Here is a 24,642-nt window from a genome sequence, read left to right as displayed (position 1 = left end):
TCAGATTTGTACCTTTGATGAAGGTACAATATTGTATCTGCAGGTTTTAAAAACCAAAGGTACATTTTGTTTTCCCATGGTACAAATCATGTCCTTACAGTTACAAACTGCAATGGTACAAATTTGTTTCTTTGTCTTAAGGTACAATTCTGTCCCATAAAAAGGTGCTGCCCCAGTGACAAGGGTTTGCACCTTCTTTGGTACAACATTGCACCATTTTTTCTGAGAGTGTATTAAAAGTAAGCAAGAAAAAAACAAAATAAAAAAAAAATATATTTTTTAGCAAAACCACAATATGAAAATACAATATGTAATAATAGCAAGTATGTAAAAATTTCTATACACACACACACACACACACACACACACACACACACACACACACACACACACACACACACACACACACACACACACACACACACACACACATACTATATATATATATATATATATATATATATATATATATATATATATATATATATATATATATATATATATATATATATATATATATATATATATATATATACTCTAACCGGCCACTTTATTAGGTACGCATGTCCAACTGCTCGTTAATGCAAATTTCTAATCAGCCAATCACATGGCAGCAACTCAATAAATTTAGGCATGTAGACATGGTCAAGATGATTTGCTGCAGTTATTCAGATTTTCACGCACAACCATCTCTAGGGTCTCGATATCTGTTGCAGCATTCAGAAGGTAGGGTCAGAATTTGACGTTAATAACATGAAAGAATGGATCTATCCTGCCTTATATCAGCGGTTCAGGTTGCTGGTTGTGGTGTAACGGTGTTGGGGATATTTTCCTGGCACACTTTGGGCCCATTAGTACCAATTGAGCATTGTGTCAATGGCATAGCCTACCTGAGTATTGTTGCTGACCATTTCCATCACTTTTTGACCACAGTGTACCCATCTTCTGATGGCTACTTCCAGCAGGATAACACGTCATAAAGCGCTAATCATCTCAGACTGTTTTCTTGACAAGTGAGTTCACTGTACTTGAATGGCCTCCACAGTCACCAGATCTCAATCCAATAGAGCACCTTTGGAATGTGGTGGAAAGGGAGATTCATCCATTGATGGATATGCAGCAGACTAATCTGCTACAACTGCGTGATGCTATTATGTCAAAATCTCTGAGGAATATTTCCAGTACCTTGTTGAATCTATGCTACGGAGGATTAAGGCAGTTGTAAAGACAAAAGAGGTCCAACCCGGTACTAGTATGGTGTACCTAATAAAGTACCCAGCTGTATAGTGAATATACAATTAATATACAATATACAATATACAATTAATAACATGTTTACAGATATTTACGATAATTGAAAATACAAACCTAAATCAAGTATATATAACCCTATGCCAATTATGGGTTAAATTACTATGAAATGTGAATGTGAAAGTATGCCACCCTTAATGCCTGAGTTGTGTTATACAAGTGAATACATTTTATTATTTTTTTAAAGGTTGTCATAAATTATATAGAGTATCTAATGCATACTTGTCTGCTATTTAGTATAATATAGTTTAATACAGCACAGTATATATTTAGTATAAATACATTTATAGACCCTTCCCAGTAGCATAAGACGTCATGGTTGAGTAAATTTAGAGCATAGTGGGTGGGAGAGTACAGCAAATAATTTTTTACAATCCTATTTGCTGAAATAATAAAAGAAAAACTCCACGATGGTGTTATCAAGACTTTTAGAAAAATGAAAAAAAAAAATTGTGTGAGACGACAACCAGAGAGAATGTCAAATTTACTGTCATCTCCATAAATGCTTCGTTAGAAAACACCTCACATAAGCGGAAAATCATTTTCTTGTAGTTTGAAGCAAAGATGATATATAATACATACATAAATGCATATAAATGTTCATACGTTTTAAAAAAAATCTAAATATTAAAAACTTTCAAGAGTTTAAAATTATGATGACCGTTAAACGCGTCATAGCAGTCTCGTGAAAAGGGTTCAAGGGGAAATGAAACTTAACCTTTTAGAAAAAGGCTTTTAATACTTTCTTATTATCTGAGCTTGCTGTTTTCTGTTTCATGTTGAATGTATTGTATGCTATTTTATTCCTTATCTGATCATTTTTAACATAATTTATGTACAGTACAATGGCCAACAACTGTTGTTTTATTGCACTTTATAAATAAATAAGTCTAACTTTAAGTCAAAGTCTAAATGCCTCCTTTAGTGCCTGAATGAGTTCCACTGTATTTTTTTACACTGAATTTCTGGCAATTAAAGCTGCTAGTCCTTTAATTATAAATTTATTAGTAATGTTTTACAATGTGCACTTGTTTGCAAGAGTCTTGAATTGAATGACTATCTATTCACAAATAATTGTGTTTATGTATACAGTGTGTGAAAACGGTCCTTTCTGTGAAACTAAGGCAACAGGGAAGCTGACAGACGACTGCTGTTGATTATCGAATAAGGAGGAGCTGGACTTCAGTGTGGCGTCAGGAGTCTCCCCTTTAATTAGAGGGCATGAAAACTCATTTGTAGTTTTAAAAGAAGGGGGGATGGAAAAAGATGGAGAGAAGGACAGAGAAAAGGAAAGAGACTACATGTGGGGTGGGGAAACCATCTGGACCAGTCTTGACCTGGGAACTGACACGGCCCTATCATTATTGGTTACTTAGACATGTTCCAGACACATCCCATGTCACAACTGTGATGAAAACTCACTCACTCATTGACCTCACACAAACACTGTTGACATTGTTGAGAATTAGTCATTCGGTCAAGGAAATAGCTGCATTAATTATCCATGGCAGACACGCAGGCTTGCACCCTTTTTTCCTCAACATGTCCTGCTTACCTTTGTACAGTTTGGCTCCCTTGAATACCGTAGGAAGGAAATTACTGTGAGTCATCTTCCATCCCGTCTCTTCTTCCTGCAAAACAGCAGATTTTTATCAAGGTGGATCCTTCATATTCATAACATCATGAAGTACATTTCAATTCATGATTTTTTATGTGCATTTTAGAATATTTTGCTGGATGGAAAGGCCAAGATACTGTTACAGTGGTCCTACAATGTGAAAGGTAGGTAACAGTTTATTTTGATAGTAAACTTGAGTAGACATAACTCCTATGCCTCGTTTCAACTGAGTAAACTCATTCACACACACATTCATTCACTATGACAAATTTTAGTTTACTTAATTCACCTATACAGAAGCACATGTCTTTGGACTGTGGGGGAAACCAGAGCTCCCGGAGGAAACCCAAAATAACAAAGGGAGAACATAAAAACTCCATGCAGAAATGCCAATTGGCCTAGCCTCGAGCTCAAACACCTTCTTGCTTTGAGGCGATAGTGCTCACCACTGAGCCACTACGGTTATGCCAGAAAGTTGCGACTGTAGTTGCGAAATTTTGCAACCACGTCAACCAACTCTAATTAGAGTATTATTAGCAACTGTTGGGTTAGGGTTAGGTTTAGGACACACCAAGTTGACACCTAAAGCGGCCTTTCCACTCCATACAACAAACAACAAGCGACAGACCAGAAGTCATTTATTTTTAATGGAGAGTAGTCCGGGGGCTGTGTGGAGTTCCAATCATCTCTGTATGCAGCAAATTCGGATCCGATTTGAGCTGCGGATCTATTAAAATATTTGAACTCCTGCGACTAGATCATATGCAACCTGCCAACCGGATGTGATGTATTTCAGTGTTGTCCAAGCAGGTCCGTGTGCACGAGGTTATCTTTGGAATCAGAAAAAAACTCTCTCTCTCTCTCTCTTTATATATATATATATATATATATATATATATATATATATATATATATATATATATATATATATAACATTTCTATTTATAAATGAGTAATAAAAATATATATGTTTTTTATGTTGTCTCCACATTGTCTTCAAAATTTTTAGCAGTCTATGAGTTTCTATAGTATTCATTCATTTATTAATTCAACCATGGTGAACGCACGGAAAATAAAGGTTCTTTTAGCACTTTATTTAGGACACCACGAGCAACTTCTCTCCCATGGTGCACGACAACACTGAAAAATCTGTGCGACTGCCACAAGGGGTGTATCCTGACAATTGTGTCCAAATGTCATGTGCAGTGGAAAGGCGGCTCAACATTTAGCGGCAACAAAATTAGATAGGACTAATCTGCCTATAGCCTCTTTCACGCATACAGACCTTTCCGAAAAATTACCCACAATTTTCCAGAAAGGTAAAAAAAAAAAAAAAAAAAACGGTAAATTCGTTCCGGGAATTTTCCAGGAAAGAATATTCAGACGTGCTGTTTATGAAAGTAAAAGCCTTTGAAAATTGACACATTTAGCTGCTAGATGTTAGTCAGATAACGTTTCTTACACGTTCCAACTATGTAAAAAAAAAATATTGATAAAATGCTAATGATAAACCGCTGTTTGTTTACCTTCAAGCTCTGCTTCAGATGCTTGACGCGTGTGCATGTGAAGCAGCCGGTGAGCGCCAGCACACACATATCATGTATCTCAACATGCAAAAGTGTCCCTTCATATGTTTTCATCGAAGTAGCTCACAGAACCTATCCATCTACAGAATTTGTAATGTCATCAAATGTGTAAACATTTAGCTGCGGTTAGCACTACTGCCTTTGGATGTCTCTGGGCCAAAGCAGCTGCATGAATGCTAAGTCTTTAAATAAGTGTGAAACCATCAACAAAAGTTCGACCCCTTCTATGTTTACAAATACAAGCGCAGCCATTTAAAGGCCATTTCTGGTTAAAGATGTCAGAATTTACCGGTGTTGTGGAATGGATGTGCAAATGGTCTTTTTCGGAAAAATTCCAGAACGTCCTTGTCTGTGTGAACAGTGTTTTTTTTTTTATTTACCGGTAAAGTGTCTGCAATTTTACGGATATTTATCAGTATCACTGTGTGAAAGGGGCTAGTGTGTTGATAACCTCAACAAAAATGTGTGATTGGCTATCATTTTGTAACCTACTGTTTGACACATTGTATACAAATACTGAGGTTTAAGGAAGCCTCCAGACCTGAAATTATGATATAATAATTACTGTTTTATTTAGCCATGAGCTGCAAGATGTGGACTCATCTAAACAGATTAGGTCATTTTAACAATTAAACTAGAGCATGCTCTAGGCTCATTTTGAGAAAATTAAATGGTTTTTGACCTTGGAGGCATGGAATTTTTATTATATGAGACCGTCAAAACAAAACTAGTAACCTTTTTCTCAACTTTAGATAGAGAGAATGCTACTGTTCATACTTGATCTTTAGATGGTGGGCAAGAAAAGTCCTCTGAAATGATTTGTAAAATTGTGGATAAATCAGCCAAGACTGAGATTCCACATGAGAGATCAAAGCTCTTCCCAGGGCGATATCTTGCACACTGCTCTGGAGCAGGGTCACCCTCAGCACCGCCATTTTAATGATGTGAATACACAGCGGGGGCTGAACGCCATGCTGCGAGCGTGATTTACGGCGCCTCCTGTTTTCCTTTCTCTCAACTAGGGGTCGCACATTAAAAGTAAATCAACGTCCTCACATACTCATGCGAATGTTTGGCTTGGTTGTCACAAGCACACACTCGGAACGCTGAGTGTTTCAGTTCAGGAGCTTTTTCATAAAGAGTTAGTCAAATGGAGGCTGTATATTTTATGGGGGTTCTTTCTTTAAACACATTTCTCCATTAGCAACTAATGACTCCCAAAAGAGACAGAAATCCATCTGAAAATATGAAAGACCCTTAAGTGCCTGAGTGCTGTGATTTATGATTATTCATGTGCCATTAGACATTAGACCACAAAACGCATCTAGCAGTTTATATCACAGATCCTCGTGGCTATGGCAGGAGAAAATTGTAAAGTTCATGCGCCAGGTTTAATTTGATTTAACTATAATTGAATTTGTCAGGTAATATGAAAATATGTGTTTTTTAAATATACAAAATATTAATTTTAGTGTTCTACCTCCTGATTTTGTCATATGGCAACATGATATTTATGTTTATTTCATGCAATGATGTTTTTAAAAACAACGTTGTAATTTTTTTTGTTGGAAAGAGAAGACTCTTTAGTCTTCTCTAAGACTAAAGTTTAGCCAATGAGGTGCTTTAGTTAAGTCACATGATGTGCAGTGTTTTTCTGTGGCGTGCTTTCTGACAGAATGCAAATTCATTTTCTAAATGCAAATGAAAAAGACCAACTCAACATCTGATCCACAAAAACAATCTGAGACACCACCTCCAGTAAGTTAGGAAAGTTTTTTTTATCAAATTCGTTTTCTGTAAATCAATGAAATGTTTGTTAAATGGCAACACTGTGCAATAGTGAAATGTGCAATGCTGTCATATTTTAATGGCATTTGCAATGTAAATAAAATCTAATTTTAATGGCAGTACTTTTGATTAGATATAAACACTTTCCAACAACTGAGAAGTGTATTATAAGTGTATTAGTCAAGACCACCCTGTTCTATAGTAAGTGAAAGAAGAAAAGGGCAGAACTGGCTCTTCCTTCAGATGAAAGTGAGGAAGAGATAGGGCAGTGATGGAGACAATTCAGGTAAGTTAGCTCAGAGGCAGATAAGAGAGGCATAGTATAGTACAGTATATAGCAGGGGTGCCCAAACTCGGTCCTGAGGGCCGGTGTCCTGCATATTTTAGTTCCAACTCCAATAAAACCCACCTGAACCGGCTACAGAAACTTCCAGGCAGGTGTGTTGAATCAAGTTGGAGCTAATATGCAGGACACCAGCCCTCCAGGACCGAGTTTGGGCACCCCTGGTACAGTATATAGTATAATACATAAACATTGTTACCTAGTAGCATTATTCTGATGCATCTGGATTTATTAGACGTATTTATTTGTTATAATGTTTACTAGATAAAATATTTAATGCATGTTGTATACATGATAATACAATATTAAGCTTGTTTTCTGTAATATTCAGCAAAAAAGAATGGAATAAACGAAAGCTGTTGGAATATCCATTGTTGGAAAGTATGTTTAGGATGTCATTTATAAGTTCTGTGTTAAAGCTTAACAAACAAAACAAGCAAAACAAACAACATTTCAAATGACACAAGTATTAATTAAAAGGGAAAGTTCTAAGTTTTAAATTTCTAAGTTAGATCCACTATTGGAGGTTGTTGCCATATGGCAACATATCATAAAGTACCTTAAGAAAATTCTCCATTTTTTTACAGCACTTCAAGTTAAGCCATTCTAAGAAAGCAAAAGCAGACAATGCGTGCAGAAGAGCGTTAAATTATTTGGCAGACACCTTTATTCAAAGAGACAATCATTGGTTAGTCTCAATTCCTCTAGTGCACATAAAATAACATATTTTCTGGTGAAACTATTCACTGGATTAGGGAACATAAAAATGCTTTTAAAGTAATTTAATTAATTTAATTTTAAATATAAATTTATTTTAGGCAGATTTTATTTCAACATTTACCAAAACATTATTGAATACAATAAAGTTAATTGTGCATTAAAATGTATTGAATAATTTATAAATCCATAATTTAATTAAAAAAAAGTCATTTATAACATAATATAACATCATTAAACATTGTAAAGCAAGCTTTAGGCTCATTTTGAGTGAAAAAAGTTAGCAAATACATCAATTTACAAAGGCTAGAATGTAAAAATGAATAAAACAATTCCTTAACATTACATATTTGAAATTCATTTTGGTCATATGACAACAGTTGGTGGAATATTTCAATATTTAGACTATTTGCAAACATTCTGGCCTTAGTAAATCGATGTATTTGCTAACTTTTCTTCCTTAACAATGACCCTTTGAGAGGCACTTGAAAATTTAAACTAGATCTAAAGTAGGCCAACATCAGAGCTCAGACAAAAATTCCTTAATTAACTATTGAAAGGCTCAGCTTTCAGACAGGATGTGAGCCTTTGAAAAGGGTCAGATTGGTCTTTCGGCCTCATTGTGAGCAGATATCGGTGGATTGGCTCTCCGATGAGGATTACAGGTGCTCTTATGAAGGAAAGCCTGAACAAAGGCTTCATTCTAGAGCTCCGGAACGCAGCCAATCAGCATGAGAGGGCATTTTCACTGCTTGACTGCCTCTCAGCAACCGCTGGTCAACATATGACGCTCAGAGGTCACATCAGACAACATAATACCTCAACATGAACCCAAATCACCTTGGACTTAAACACAACCGTCTGCCACGCCTAAAGCTTTAATACGCCATTATTCCAATCTTAACTCTTTGTTCAACCATAATGTAGAAAGACAGGAAATCTGCATGTCATAGTAGAAAAAACACCAGCTCTATCTACGTTTAACAAGAGGAAGAGTTGTGAATAGGGAGAGCAAGAGGTTATCAAGAATAGGATGAAATCTTTGTGGAACAGAGAAGCAACGCCTCACTGAAATCACAGATATTTCCGGAGATCCTGGATGGGTTTAACAAACCTACGTCCTCACAATTCCTCATCTTAATCTAGCCTGAACAGAACACATTGAGTGATATTACTGTTCTCTAGGTATTCAAATGCATTTTCAATGTGTAATTATGCATGATAATATGAGTGCACAGAGTATGGTTAATGTCTTTTTCTGAGATGGAATGATGCAAGGGCTGGTGCAATAATGTCATAATTCTCTCAGCTATGACTCTTTTAAGTTAATAGCTGGAAACTTCAGGCCTTCTCACCTCGGGGAAATCTGTGAAATGCCAAGCACAGATGCTAGGAGAAAAGCCTGCAAACCTGCTTTCATCTACACAAAAAAAAATTATATGACAAAAAGTCACGACAACGAATGAAAAAAATAAAATAAAATAAACATTTTAAAGTGAATCAGATTTCAACTATTTTTTTTGTTATACAGTTAATGTAATATTTTTAGTCAGGCTGATTGAAGTAGTGATGACTAGAAAAGTAAATTTTATTAAGCTAAAAAAATTAAGTCAGGAATTTATAAATATTTTGACAGTGTACACTGTAAAAAAATATTGTTGCCCTAATTTTTTTTGTTGAATCAAGACTTTTGTTGAATCTCAACTTATACAGTACCAATCAAACTAACAAAAAATATCAAGTTAAGATTTGCATAAAAAATGTAGTTGAAACCTGATTAACTTATTAAAATAAGTTAAAACAACATAAAAAAACATTTGTAGTCAAATATACTTTTTGTCAAGTATCTTCTACAGTGTACCTGTATTACAAATAAACCTAATACGATCTTGGCTGAAATGGAGCCATACCAAAACACAGACAAAAAAAAAAAAAAAAAAAAAACACTGTTGAGTATACATCAGAAAAGAAATATCCATCAAATTCTGGCATCATTTACACATACCGTGACTTTGTTTCAAACCCAAACGACCCAAAAGAAATGTTTTTAATTACTTCTGATAGATTTATGTCCCTCCATTTAAAATAAAGTAACCAAAATTAATAAAAGAATTCATAAAAAGATTCCTATACATGTGCTGTCAATGATTGTTTATTTGTAATTTAATCTAAAATCTATATTGGTATTACTTCAAAAATAATAGTCATTTTGTTAGTGTATTTACTAACATGAACTAAGAATATAAAATACATGTACAGCATTTATTAATCATTTGCTAATGATTTAATAAAATACAAAGTTGTGCTTGTTATTCTTAATGTACTGTGAGTTGACTATGAACATGAACTAACAATTAAAGACGTTTACAACATTTATCTACTCGAAATGCATAGCAAAACTAAGCTAAATAAAAAAAGAAAAGCTAATTAAATATAAAATTATACTACATAAATGTAGCCTATATGTACAATTATTAAATAAAGCTCATTTTACACATTTAACCAAGTAGAAATTCCGGTAACACTTTAAAATATGACATGCAGTTAATGTTAGTTAATTTATTTATTAATATAAAGAAAGGATGAGCAGCACATTTATTTAAGTATTTATGCATGCTTTGTAATGTTAGATAATGAAAATACAGTTGTTTATTGTTAACTTACTGTGTTAACAAGCATTTTAATAATGCATACTGAACTATGATTAATAAGTGCTGTGTACAAGCATTGTTCATTGTTTGTTAATGTTAGCAAAAACATTAACTAACATTAACTATGTGTTCCGTATTGTAAATGCTTTAATATTTACCAGTATTCCATAAAAAAACAGATACACGTTTAATTTTCTAAATCTATTCCTAAAATTGTTTAATGAAATGAATAAATGAATAAATAATGAGGTAAATCAGTAATGCAGCATTTGCTACAATTTATTCTTGTTTAGCTAATTTAATTAAAGCGAAATATGTCATGTTCAGAATGAATACAGGTTATTTCATAATATGTCAACAACCAAAATATGTTTTAATGTAATATTTTTAAGACTCATTTAAGGTTTTGTACTTCATTCATCCAGTCTCGACTATGTAACTGACTATTTAAATTGTAAGACAATACTACAAGTGTGAACACATCTTAAATCATTAATTTCATTAAGGTTTGTTCTATGACATCTTTATAACCTTTTGGATCTTTAAAGATTTTGCCAGAAATGTTTTGTGTTGGAGAACCATAAAGCTGAGATAATTATGTTAAATTTATTTCTTTTTGGGTGGAGGGGGTGGGGGGTGTGTGAGCTGTTGCTTTGAATACTCATTCTGTAATTATGTTTAAGGTCAGCCCTTTGCTGTTCAACCAATAAAGAGTTGTTCATTGTGTGTGGGCATAACCACAGAGGTCATCCGAGTCACTAGACACTTAAATATGTGCCACATCAGCTGATTTAATTCTGCAGATAAAGATACTTTAAAAAGCCTTTATTGAACCCTGTGCAACTGTGATATGTTTTATCAAGCCCCACCTCGGTATCTCCTTTCCCCCCTTTTCCTTTCGGCTTTCCTTTCTTCTTCTCTTTGCGGTCATTCGCTTTTTTGTCCTTCTCGCTTTTCAATTTTTTCTTCTTCTCCCTCTCTTCTTCCTTAGCAGCAAACTCAGCTGCAACCTTCAACACATTTTCTATATGTTAACATACTTTAACATTAATGGAAAATGAAATTCTGCATCAGACTAATATGCTAACAACCTGCTCTGGGGTCTTCTGAGCAAAAATAGATGCAGAACCTCCATCCTCGGGACTTGGAAAGTCAGGAAATTTCCCTGAGGCATCTCTGTAACAAAAGAAGCAAAAATAAATAAATAAAATAGCAATATTTGCACAATATAAAAAAAAAATTATATATATATATATATATATATATATATATATATATATATATATATATATATATATGCTTGAATGTTTTTTTAAACAGTTAAAAACTATGGAAAACTGTGATCTTGATCTTTTTTTCTCACTTCTCTGACTTTCTTGTCAGAAAAACTAAGCTAACGTCTCAGAATTCTGAATCAACACAAGTGCAAAACAGAATGTCAGAATTGTGCGAATAATAATAATAATAATAATAATAATAATAATAAACTTTATTTGTATAGCACTTTTCCAACATACATGCAACTCAAAGTGCCTCACAAACAACAACAAAAGCATTAAAATAGACCACAAAAACTTATCACATATACTGAAATAAAAACATTCATGTACACAAAATGTAAGTATATATTCACATGATCACACACACAATAGTCCTTACATATGCAGGCACACACCATACATTACATACATAAACCTACAACAAAATAGATAAAATGCGTACACCTAACAAACTTGTTTAATCATACGCAATTTTAAAAAGATGTGTCTTAACACGCTTTTTAAAACATGAATACTTGGTGATTCTTTCACTTCAAGGGGGAGACAGTTCCAAATTTTTGGAGCATAATGGCTAAAAGAAGTGCCGCCAGATCGCATCAGATTTACAGGATAAAATTCTAAAAGTCCAGCACTAGAAGAGCGTAGTAAACGGTTAGGATTATATTTTGTTAAACAGTCGGAAATGTAGGAAGGTGTCATATTGTGTAGTGCTTTAAAAACTAATAAAAGAATCTTAAAATCTATCCTTTGGTGCACAGGCAACCAGTGTAATTCTATTAATACTGGTGTAATGTGTTCTCGTTTCTTTAATTTCATTAAAACTCTGGCTGCTGCATTTTGTATCAATTGCAACTTCATTGTAGAACCCTTAGGTAGACCAGTATAGATAGCATTGCAATAATCAAGCCGAGAGAAAATAAAAGCATGAATTAATTTCTTGGCATCATCAAAAGATAGGAAAGAACGAATTTTGGCAACATTTCGTAAATGATAAAAACATGTTTTTGTAACTTGATTAATATGAGATTTAAAATTAAGATTACAATCGAAAATAACACCCAGGTTCTTTAATTCTTTTTTTGATTGTAAACCTAAAGAACACAGTTCTGCTTCAATCCTCTCTCGCTCAGGTTGAATTGAATTCAGAATTGCTAAAATTCCATTTTTTGTAACATGTATTTATTAAGTTTTACACGGTTTTACAAGAAATCAAGCCCATTTACCCAAAACTTTCCTCACACAGGTTTAGTAAAAAAAATTAAATTATAATAATAATTTAAAAAAATGTAATCAAACACATTCACATTTCACAACTTTAGACTTCTAAAGCTTCTTAAACATCAAAAATATCTCCCAGATATTACACAATTTAGAGGATTTCTTTCTTATTACAGGGTTTCTGCAGATTTTATCAAGTCAAATTTAAGACTTTTTAATACCCTTTTAAGATCATTATAAATTAAACTTCATTCATTTTCTTGTCGGCTTAGTCCCTTTATTAATCCGGGGTCGCCACAGCGGAATGAACCGCCAACTTAACCAGCAAGTTTTTACGCAGCGAATGCCCTTCCAGCCACAACCAATCCTTGGGAAACATCCACACACACACACATTCACACACACACACACACACACACTCATACACTACGGACAATTTAGCCTACCCAATTCACCTGTACCGCATATCTTTGGACTGTGGGAGAAACCTGAGCACCCGGAGGAAACGCAAAGGCAGGAAGAACATGCAAACTCCACACAGAAACGCCAACTGAGCCGAGGTTCGAACCCGAGACCAGCGACCTTCTTGCTGTGAGGCGTCAGCACTACCTACTGCGCCACTGCCTCGCCATAAATTAAATTTAGACATGTTAAATTTATACATGGCTAAACACTAAGGACTTTTGTAAGGATTTTTTTTTTGCTTGCCACAAAAATCAAATGTAGTTATTGTTTAGCCACATGCTGTTAAAAGTATATTTTATTACAAAGAAAATTACATGAATAATCAAAAATGTATTGTTTTTTTGTCAGCTTTTCTGTTCCAAATTAATTGATTATAACTCCTTTTTAACCTAAATCATTCATTCATTTTGTTTTTGGCTTAGTCCCTTTTTCATCAGGGGCGCCACAGCGGAATGAACCACCAACTTATAAAGCATTTATTTTGCGCAGCGCATGCCCTTCCAGCTGCAATCCATCACTGGGAAACATCCATACACACTCATTCACACACTACGGTCAATTTTAGCATACCAAATTCACCTGTACCACATGTCTTTGGACTTGTAGGGAAAACCAGAGCACACGGAGAAAACCCACATGAACACGGGGAGAACATGCAAACTCCACACAGAAATGCCAACTGACCCAGCAGAGGCTCGAACCAGTGATCTTTTTGCTGTGAGGTGAACATGCTACCCACTGCACCACCACATTTCAACTCCCCCCTATTTATGTAAATAGCTTTTGTATAAATGAAAAATCATGCAAATTTAGGGATCTTGTGTTGGAGAATTTGCTATATTTCTTTGCAATAAAAAACATTAAATTAGAAGATTTATTGAGATGGATTGTTGGTGATTGAATGGACCTCGGTCGATTGGTTAGCTTTACTTGGAGAGAGGAAATTTAAGACCTGTTTAAAGTTATTTAAGACCTACAACACAATGTTTCAGTGAATTTAAGACTTTTCAAGGCCTAAATTATTGTTTTGAAAATGTAAGACATTTCAAGACTTTTTAAGTCCCCGTGGACACCCTGTATTACATTTGTGAGCTTTTCAAGAGCCAAAAATGTTTTTATTAAGTTTCTCAACTACAGTCCAACGGAGGGGCGATTAACCTTTTTTCCAACACAAAGCAACAGAACATCTTGCCTATATTAAATAAAAAAAAAACTTTTTTTGGTAGACAAAGAACAACTGTCTCCATATACGTACTTAGTATACATAATCCAGGACATAAAAGTGTAACATACGGTCTTGGACAACGGGGTTGAGGATCCAACTGCACTGTCTTCATTGATAGAAAATAGTTAGGCAGGCAAGAGTCAATCACAGGAACAAACAGAAACATAAAGGGCAATCCAAAAGAGTAGATCAGTTCATGCGGCTAACATCAAAAATCATAGGTGAGGGTCTGGAAACAGCATGGTAAATCAAGGCAAGGTAAATGCTTCGTAATGTTTAAAGATCAAAAGTGTGAATGTGTGAGTGTGTGTGTGTGTGTGTGCTGTCTATAAAGATCTACATCTAATGTAGACCATCTACATATCTACACCATTTAATTGTGTGTGTGATCGCTGGTGGGTGTAACAAATGGAAGTGCAATGAAAATAGAGACAATTTTTTTTATTTTATGTCAATTAATTAATTAATGATTTATTATTTATGAAATAGGTAAATGTTTTACGTTTTGTCAGTTTAGTAGGATAATTTGTACAAATTCATACAAGTTATGAAAATGTAACATTTTTAAAAAGATATGTGGCACCAAACCCCATCCATAAACCCAACCATCATTAGGGGATAAGCAAATCCTACTAAACTGTATGACTGAGATTGTGCAAGTCATACGAGTTAGCCACTGAATTAAAAAAGTTACAAATTGCCATGACATAGCTTTGAAATATGTATAACTATGTATAATATGTATAGCTCCCTCCCAACTGTTTTTCTTTAGATTTCATTTCCAAAACAAAAAATATATATGGACAAACTCCATGAGAAGCACAATTTTCTTGCAGATTTTTTAAAGATGAGGTTACACAGACTTCACGTCAGTGTGGACATATAGATAAACAAAGCAGATCGCGTGAACAAAGGCAAATCCATCATATTTGAACTGTGAACCTCACACATGGGGAGGATACATTAGCCAGGTCTAGCGCTGGCTCTCAGGGGAGCTGGAGCAGGTTTAGAATAACAGGGTAAAAGTGTCAGTCAGAGCCCAGTCTGAGCGCTCTGCTCCAGCTAACGTAATCAGTAGCACACAGCTGAAACTCACTTACAATGAGGTAGCACATGTTGAAAGCTAGACTATACTGTAATGCAGAGGGGTTGAATTTCACCTAATCTGCTCACTAGAAGAAAAAAGAAAACACACTCAATTTTTTACTTTTTCACTTTTTATTGTAAAACTGCAGTGTTAATTCCTCAATCATTTATTTCTGCTCTTATTATTTTTGTGGCGCTAGTATTTTTGTATATTCATTCTTTCCCAAAATGTAATCAATTCAAATCAAAGCTAATTCATTGCAAAATAAGCAACCCTGGAAATAAATTGCAACATTTTGACATGATACATTTTGTCTTATTAATTACGTAATTTGTTTTGCCTAATGAAAGTGGTCTGTAACTCTGGTTGGTGGAATTTTCTCACAGCATCATGGATGATGTAGCTTTTCAGCAACAAATTCAGCTTTTCAAAATGATTTTTCATAGTAACAATTCATGGTTAACTACTTAGATTTCAATTATTATTTGGTACAATGCAATGGCTACACTAAAATATGGGGCTCTATTTTAATGATCTAGGCACAAAGTCTAAAGCGCATGGTGCAAAAGCATTAGGATGTGTCAGAATCAACTATTTTATATTAAGGACGGAAAAATACGCTTTGCACCGCGGTGCATGGTCTAACAGAGTTGTGTTACTCTCTTTACGAGTTATGGGTGTGTTTTGAGCTTAACATGCATTAAACCAATAAGAGTCCCACATCCCATTTCCTATGAGAGTCAGTTGTGTTGTGCCATGGCGCATTTACTATTTACATGGCGGTCTTAATAAGTGGAAAAACTGCATGCTTCACTAGCGAGAAAACAGTTAAACAGACTATATCTGCAGCGTGAGGATAAAGAGTGAGCCTCCTTCATTAAGCCTCTTTACTTTCTCTTTACTTTACTTTTACTCTTTACTCCTTTATTTTCGTAGAGTAAGGAAAGAGTAGAAATCCATTTCACTGAAGACATATATAAGCTAAGATCTTAAATTTTGTTTGTTAAGTGCAAAGATTTGTTTCAAAACTAATTCTAAACTCAGCTCTAATTCTCAGTAAATGAATAAAAGAACAATTCAGTTATATCCAAACACACATCCTGTTCTTATGCCCGATGATGACGTATATGCCGTATATTTTTATTTTTATGATACGTATATTTTTAATTAAAGCAAATATAAGTATGCATATAATAAATATATAATAAAAAATAATAATAATACAATATACAAATGCAAATTGTCATGAATAAACTGAAAAAAGCTATAACCAGCTTCCAGCTACAACCCAACACTAGGAAACACCCATACACACTCATTCACACACATTTACTACGGCCAATTTAGCTTATTCAATTTACCTATAGCACATGTCTTTGGACTGTGGGGGAAACCAGAGCACCTGGAGGAAACCCACGCAAACACGGGAAGAACATGCAAACTCCACACAGAAATGCCAATTGTGTATAATGTCGAAATGCCAACCAGCAACCTTCTTGTTAAGGAGGATCCTTATTATCTCACTTTTATTGTCTACAGTGAGTCATTATCAATACAATGTTACCCTACTTAAAACGTTTATATAATGTAAACATGTTTAAAACTACATTCAGTGTTGTTAACAGAAACAATGGTGATCTGTACGTGTTTTCAGCATATTTCATCACTACAGTAAGTGTTCTTTTGGACAGAAATCCCTTTTCGGGCCTGAAAAGCTGTTTCCTCGCAATGCAGAAGGACAACTTTTATGAAACTCCTTTTGTTTTCACTTTAAACTAGTTAAAATCCCCATTAAAACTCCCCTATGCAGTATTTACTTTAGGAGTCTGCCTGTGTCGTTGGCATGGTGAAAAATTAAATATTGGTAAGCATCTACATGTTTTACAGCATCTGTCTGGCTGGCTGTTAAAATACGTCGCCTTCACCTCCTCACTTCATCAGCACATGGAAACCACACCAACATACTTCACCTTGCAGGTCCTGACCTGGTATTCCATACATCCCCTATACAACCAGCAGGGGCCCGGTAAGGTCACTGGAAGGGGCCGGAGAAAGAGGCCACTAAACGGAGACAAAGCTACCGAACTCTCCCCCCTCCCACCACATTGTGTTGTCCAACCAAGATGACTTATGACTGTTGTCTCCACATTAATGGGCAGCAGCATGCAGTGGCAGGCCGTAAATCAGGCTGGAATGCACTAATCAGCCCAGTCTCACTCAAAACCGCGCACACTTGAAAATAGCACACGCATTAGGTAAGCATAAACAGCCCTGGGTTAAAGTGACCATCGTTTTGACTGCTTAACTTTCAACCTCCACACAAAAGGAAGAGACGAATGGCCAGGAATGTTCCTCACAATTAGTGTGAAATAATGGCTTGAGCGGACGGAGATGCAAGGAAAAGCCCTTGTGATTGTGGAAGTAAATTAGCAGATTAGCTAAAGGAGACATTGGCCAAGGGGACGTCTAAGAGTTAAAACCTTACACTGAGGTGATTAGTTCCAGAGATTCAGAGAAAGTCATCGAGGGACAAAAAAGTCAGTTTTTTCATACATGGAAAATGTTGTTGAACTTATCTACGAATGTCTTCCTATAAGACTGTCCACAGTAAAGTTAAAGAAAGATCTTTTAAAAATCACATGTAAGTTTAAAACACATGTGCAAAAGATCTTAGAAATGTACTCTTTTTTTTTATCAAAAGTGTATGCATATGGTTTGAAATACTTTATTGCCATTTTCAGCCATTTACTTGAATGTGTAATAAAAATGTCATGTGGTGTAACCATGAAATACAAAAAAGGCTTAACATATCTTTGTTACACATTAAATGCATCTTAATAATTCTTCAAAATAAGAATAAATTTTAAAACATTTATTTTTTTGCAATAAAATTATTTTAATTCATAGCTGGCAGTCATGGGTGAGACAATGCTGACCCTGATATTGTCAATAGGAATGAATTTTCTTTTCTTTTTTTTTGCATGTTGAGTTAACCACATGATTAATAGACAAACTTTTATTCAATAATTAAATTATTTATTTAGATTGATTGGTCAAAGTATGAAGACCTAAGAATGGAACACGAGGGTTTGAGGGATAAATTAAGTTAAGATACAATAACAATATCTTTACTAATATGGGGAAACAAATGATGTCTTTTTGTGACCATGAAATCTTTTTTTGAGAAATGTTATTGTTATTTATTAATTTAAAACCATAAAACAAATGTCATGCAAGGTACTCCGTACAGTATCATTGCAATGCCAATTTTGTGATCTGTTGGCAGTTTTTTGTTAATTATGCTAAATTATAGTATAAACAACGATCTCAAAATGTCTTTTTTTGTTCGTCATTTAGAAATCAAGCAATTTTTATTAGTTTTCGAGTTTGCCAAAATGATTTTTATTTCAGAAACTAAAGTATGAATGCTATTATTAAACATTCATTCATTCATTTTCTTTTCTGTTTAGTCCCTTTATTAATCTGCAGTCGCCACAGCGGAATGAACCGCCAACTTATCCAGCATATGTTTTACGCAGTGGATGCCCTTCCAGCTGCAACCCATCTCTGGGAAACATCCATACACACTCATTCACACTCATACACTACGGACAATTTAGCCGACACAATTCACCTGTACCGCATGTCTTTGAACTGTTGGGGAAACAGGAGCACCCGGAGGAAACCCAAGCGAACGTGCAATTTAATTCAATTTAATTCAATTCACTTTCATTTGTATAGCGCTTTTACAATGTAGATTGTGTCAAAGTAGCCTCTACATAAAAGATCATAGTAAATTGAAACAGTGTAGTTCAGTATTTAGTGTTTAAGTTCAGTACAGCTTAGTTCAGTGTGGTTTATTAATCACTATTGAGGGCCTAAACACTGAACAGTAAATCAATCAATGCGTAGCTCTACCGATCCCAAACCATGCAAGCTAGTGGTGACAGCGGAGAGGGAAAAAATCTATCATACTTATGTAATATGATTAGATCAAATATAATCCTACCTAATATATACACTACCTGATAAAAGTCTTGTCGTCGATCTCAGTTGTAAGAGTAACAAATGATAATAACTTGACTTCTAGTTGATCATTTAGAAAAGTGGCAGAAGGTAGATTACTTTAGCCTCCACATCAAAGTTCCTGAAGTTCAAGGTGCTCCAGGATTGGCCAGCCCCATCACCAGACAAGAAAAATCTTGATAAACTCTGGGAGTCCTGCATGAACACTTTCTTTGTCATTCCAGATGACTTTATTAATGATGTTTGAGTCATTGCAGAGATGTCATTCAAGCTCATGGGAGTCATAAACAATATAATAAATAACTCTTTTTCCACTGCACCATGACTTTATATTCTATACTGTACATTATTTCTGTTAAGTGACAAGACATTTGCCTAAGCAAAGTCAGACCTTGCTGACCTAATAAAATATTTAAAAATAAAGGCATGATCAAATTTTATTTTGGTAAAATAAGTGTAATCTAGAGGTTTTTGCCTTTTATTTAAGCCACTTCTGTTACCAAATTAAGTTATTATTTGTTGTTCCTAAAACTTAGGCGACAAGACTTTTGTCAGGCACTGTATATATTTTTAATAATTTTGTGCATGGCTTACCGACACTCAAGAAACCACTGGCGTATTTGTTCTTGCAGGCTTTCTTTAATATCTGCCCCATCCACAGCCCGCACTGACTCTTTGATGTTGACCAGTGCTGTCTGGTACTCAGCCTCATGCTCCTCCTGAATGATGTGTCTCCTGCGTTCCACCTGCTGGGCACGAAGTTGGGCAGGGCTGGGTGTCTGCTGCTGGGCTGGAATCTGGAAACAGGACACCAGGTCACAAGAGATGGAAAAACTGACAACTTACAGCACAAAAACATTCAGCATGTGGTTTGATTAAGGGCATGTTTAGATGACACTGCTTTCTGTTATGACTTAGAAACCTCAATGCACTGCAGCTGATGAAAATGTATGCAAAAGAAAAAAAAAAAAACTGGCAGGAAAGCGTTTTTCATCAGTTTGACCCCACATGCTGCAAATACTCATAATGCTGCCAAATACAAAAAAACTGCATATGTTCTTGCATTGTTACACTTGGTATCTTCACTACTCTTGCATCTACAACCTGTGAAAAATTGAGAATTTTGAAAGCTCTAAAGACCTAGTTTAATTGGGAGTTAAGTTGGAGAAGGCTGGTGTTCTGTTGTGCTGATTAGTCAAGTAAAATGAAAATATTCTTTCATTTTCTTGTCGGCTTAGTCCCTTTATTAATCTGGGGTCGACTGCCAACTTATCCAGCATATTTTACTGTTTTTTTTAGCAGATGCCCTTCCAGCTGCAACCACTGGGAAACACCCATACACACTCATTCACTATGGACAATTTTAGCTTACCCAATTCACCTGTACCAAATGTCTTTGGTCTTGTGGGGGAAACCTGAGCACCCCGAGGAAACCCATGCAAATGCAGGGAGAACATGCAAACTCCATACAGAAATGCTAACTGACCCAGCCGAGGCTCGAACCAGTGACCTTCTTGCTGTGAGGCGACAGCACTACCTACTGCGCCACTGAACAGTAGTGCAAATGCAGCTTATCTACTAGTGGTTTTGCTTGCTTCTTACCTATTAACTAACAGCTCTGAGAGTAATTCGCATAAACACAGTGTCCATTTGATTAGATTATCATAAGCTAATAATTTCCCAAAAAGCAAAGTAATCATATTTAAAGTCAGAATTATTAGTTCCTGAATTATTAGCCCTCTGTTTATTTTTTTTCCCCAATTTCTGTTTTACGAAGAGAAGAATTATTCAACACATTTCTAAACATAATAGTTTTAATATCAATTCTAATAACTGATTTATTTTATCGTGCCATGATGACAGTAAATAATATTTGACTAGATACTTTTCAAGACACTTCTATACAGCTTAGTGACATTTTAAGGCTTAACTAGGTTAATTAGGTTAATTAGGGAGGTAAATTAAGGTAATTAGGCAAGCTATTGTATAACGATGGTTTGTTCTGTAGATTATCGAAAATATATATAGCTTAAAGGGGCTAATAATTTTGTCCTTAAAATGGTGTTTAAAAAATAAAAACTGTTTTTAGTCAAGCCGAAATAAAACAAATATGACTTTCTCCAGAAAAAAAAATATTATCAGACATGCTGTGAAAATTGCCTTGCTCTGTTAAACATCATTTGGGAAATATTTAAAAATAAATAAATAAAAGGGGGGCTAATAATTCTGACTTCAATTGTATTATTCAGGATCTTATAAAACCCACTCACATCAACAATGCAATGACAAGTAAACAGTAAACAAGAAACATGTCCACTGAAACCTTTTTATTGTTTGCTACAGTTTCAATAATAAGTTCTATTAGAAGTGGAACATCTGTATTCGGTTGTGATGTGACTGTATGCAGCAATGGGGTTTTCTTAATTTGCTGGTATTTTTCTATTTGCATGCACTTTCCTCAGTTGCAGCTTGTTGAAGTCACTTTGTTGCTTTAGTTTTCAAGAAAATTTTTATTTGTGGGCCTTTAAATGTGAACTTTTGATAATTGGTTTTAGAGTTTACGTTTTTAAAAAGTACACTACACTACCTGACAGATGTCTTGTTAACTGTTCAAGTTTTAGGAACAACAAAGAATAACTTGACTTCTAGTTTATCAGAAGTGGTTTATATGAAAGGCAAAGGCCTCGAGATTACGCATATTTTACTAAAATTAAATGTTATTATGTCTTGCATTTTAATTATTTAATTAGGATAGTAAGGTCTGACTTTACTTAGACCAAAGTCTTGTCACTTAACAGAAAGAATGTACAGTATAAAATATAAAGTCATGATGCAATTTTAAAATTAATAATATTGTGTATGACTTCTATGAGCTTGGATGACTGCATCCATACATCTCTGCAATAACTCAAATAACTTATTAATCAAGTCATCTGGAATGCCAAAGAAAGCTATCTTGCAGGACTCCCAGAGTTCATCAAGATTCTTTGGTTTTATCTTCAATGCCTCCTCCTTCATCTTACCCCAGACATGCTCAATAATGTTTATATTTGGTGACTTAGCTGGCCAATCCTGGAGCACCTTGACCTTCTTTGCTTTCAGGAACTTTGATGTGGAGGCTTAAGAACAAGAAGGAGCTCTATCCTGCTAAAGAAATTCCCTCTCCTGTAGTCATTCAATCGGCGGCACAAATGTCTTGATATCTCAGGCAGATGTTGTCATACACTCTGCAGATCTCTCACACACCCCCATACTGAATGTAACCCCAAACGATGATTTTTCTTTCGCCAAACTTGACTGATTTCTTTAAGAATCTTGGGTCCATACAGGTTCCAATAGGTCTTCTGCAGTATTTGTAATGATTGGGATGCAGATCAACAGATGATTGATCAGAAAAAAATCTACCCTCTTCCACTTTTTCAAATGATCAACTAGAAGTGAAGTTATTATTTGTTGCTCTTACAACTGGGATCGATGACAAGGCTTTTGTCAGGTAGTGTAGCATTTTAACTATTAAACATGATTTAGTGAAAAGGGTGATGTCATGTAAAGCATTTTTAGATGTTTCATCCATAGGCCTGAACAACAGGACCGTACTTGCATATGTGTAAAGCTGTGTAACATGTATTATGAAGCATTTATATCCCTTTATACTGGATTCACTTGTTTGCATAACTTTACAGTCTGTATTTGAAACTTATGTTGTTGTGTAAGTACACATTTAGTTAGGCCTAATGTGGTTATAAGATGTCTACTGAAATGTATTTTCAATAAACATAAAAGTACATCTGAAGAATATTCTATTGTTTACCATTCCCAAAAATATCATCTCCTCTAGGCACTCCTTGTTGACCCTTCTCCTGTCTCGATACCCCCGCCAAACCTAGAAGAAAAAGTACAAAAATTATAATAACAGGAAAACAAGAACTGAGACTGAGGACACATACCAGAAACGATACCATCATTCACTCTGAGATCAAAAACATTCATCTGCTCGCTATCTGCTGAAAACAATCTACCGTCGTCTTGCATTCTTTTAGATGAGAAAAATGTACTGCAATGACAGCCAAAATTCCAATCTGACAAATTGAATTGATTCATTCAGTATGTCAGCATGTGAAGATTTAAATATAAACTGTGGGTCAAAAGTTTAGAGTAGTTCCAATGTTTTAGAACTCTCTTATGAGGAGGCGGTATGGTGGCTCTGTGGTTAGCACTGTCGCTTCACAGCAAGAAGGTAACTGGTTCAATTCCCGGCTGGGCCAGTTGGCATTTCTGTGTGGAGTTTGCATGTTCTCCCCGTGGGTTTCCCCTGGGTGCTCTAGTTTTAACCATAATACAAGACATGCACTATAGGTGAACTGAATAAACTAAATTGTCAATAGTATGAGTGTGTTTGGTTGTTTTCCAATACTGGGTTGTAGCTGGAAGGGCATCTGCTACCAAAAGCATATGCTGAAATAGTTGGCGGTGCATTCCGCTGTGGCGACCTGTGAAATAGAGACTAAGCCGAAGGAAAAGTAAAGAATAGTCAGATTTAATAATAATGTGTAATTACTTATTCTCACCAATAATAATTGAGCATAAAGTTTTGATTATTTGTAGATAGCTGTTGTAATCACCAGTGATCTAGTGCAGGGGTTCTCAAAGTGGGGGTCGGGACCACTCGAGGGGTCGCGGGACAATAAAGGGACCTGGTGATTTAAAAAAATCTATTTATTATTATTAAATCATATAAGAATGACCATATTTTATCCATAACCTACTGAAGAGAAAAATATAGTCGTTTATAATTACTATATAGTTACTATAGTAGCTTATAGTTACTAGTTCTATTGGATTGCGACCCCAGTGGTAATTACATTATATTAAAGACACAGCAATAGCGTCAGATGCAGCAGATTGATTTTATAACACCAGGTTAAAGTTTCTGGCCCATTTACAGCACTGACATTAAACGAAGAATATACCTGGGTGTTTTGGTGTGTGTGTGACATTGCATGCAAGGTTTCTGTATTCATAACCAGGATATTTGGGACCGCGAGTCACTGGCATTGTCATATTAGGGGTCGCAGGCTGAAAAGTTTGGGAACCTCTGATCTAGCGGCTGCAATAGCGGTAAACACACAGTTCACTAAAGAACTACAAATCGCCAGTATATGGACATCAAGTTCCAGTCATGCACCGCTTACACGCACCTGTTCCTTATTCTGTTGATTTCACACACTCACGGCTGGGATCTGCTCATGAACTGATTACATGAACTATACACACAGCACACATGACAGCTCTTTGCTGAGTCTTGTAAACAGTATTGTGAACATTAT

General features: G+C 35.2%; 1 protein-coding gene across 2 annotated transcripts in view; it reads right to left on the bottom strand.

Annotated features, from left to right (window-relative positions):
* drc11 (dynein regulatory complex subunit 11) overlaps window positions 1-24,642 on the bottom strand; it is a 174,938-nt gene that overhangs the window by 136,547 nt on the left and 13,749 nt on the right. For both annotated transcript variants that reach the window (XM_087255608.1, NM_001098731.3), the window contains 5 exon segments: window positions 23,127-23,198; window positions 19,910-20,112; window positions 11,106-11,190; window positions 10,884-11,024; window positions 2,867-2,942 (listed from right to left, as the gene is read on the bottom strand). In XM_087255608.1, coding sequence (XP_087111734.1) covers window positions 2,867-2,942; window positions 10,884-11,024; window positions 11,106-11,190; window positions 19,910-20,112; window positions 23,127-23,198 — 577 coding nt within the window.

This window comes from Danio rerio, chromosome 6, assembly GCF_052040795.2.
Source record: "Danio rerio strain M-AB ecotype USA chromosome 6, GRCz13ab, whole genome shotgun sequence".
Taxonomy (NCBI): Eukaryota; Metazoa; Chordata; class Actinopteri; order Cypriniformes; family Danionidae; genus Danio; species Danio rerio.
The sequence above is the reverse complement of the archived record's forward strand: the minus strand, read 5'-3'. Positions and strand labels throughout refer to the sequence as shown.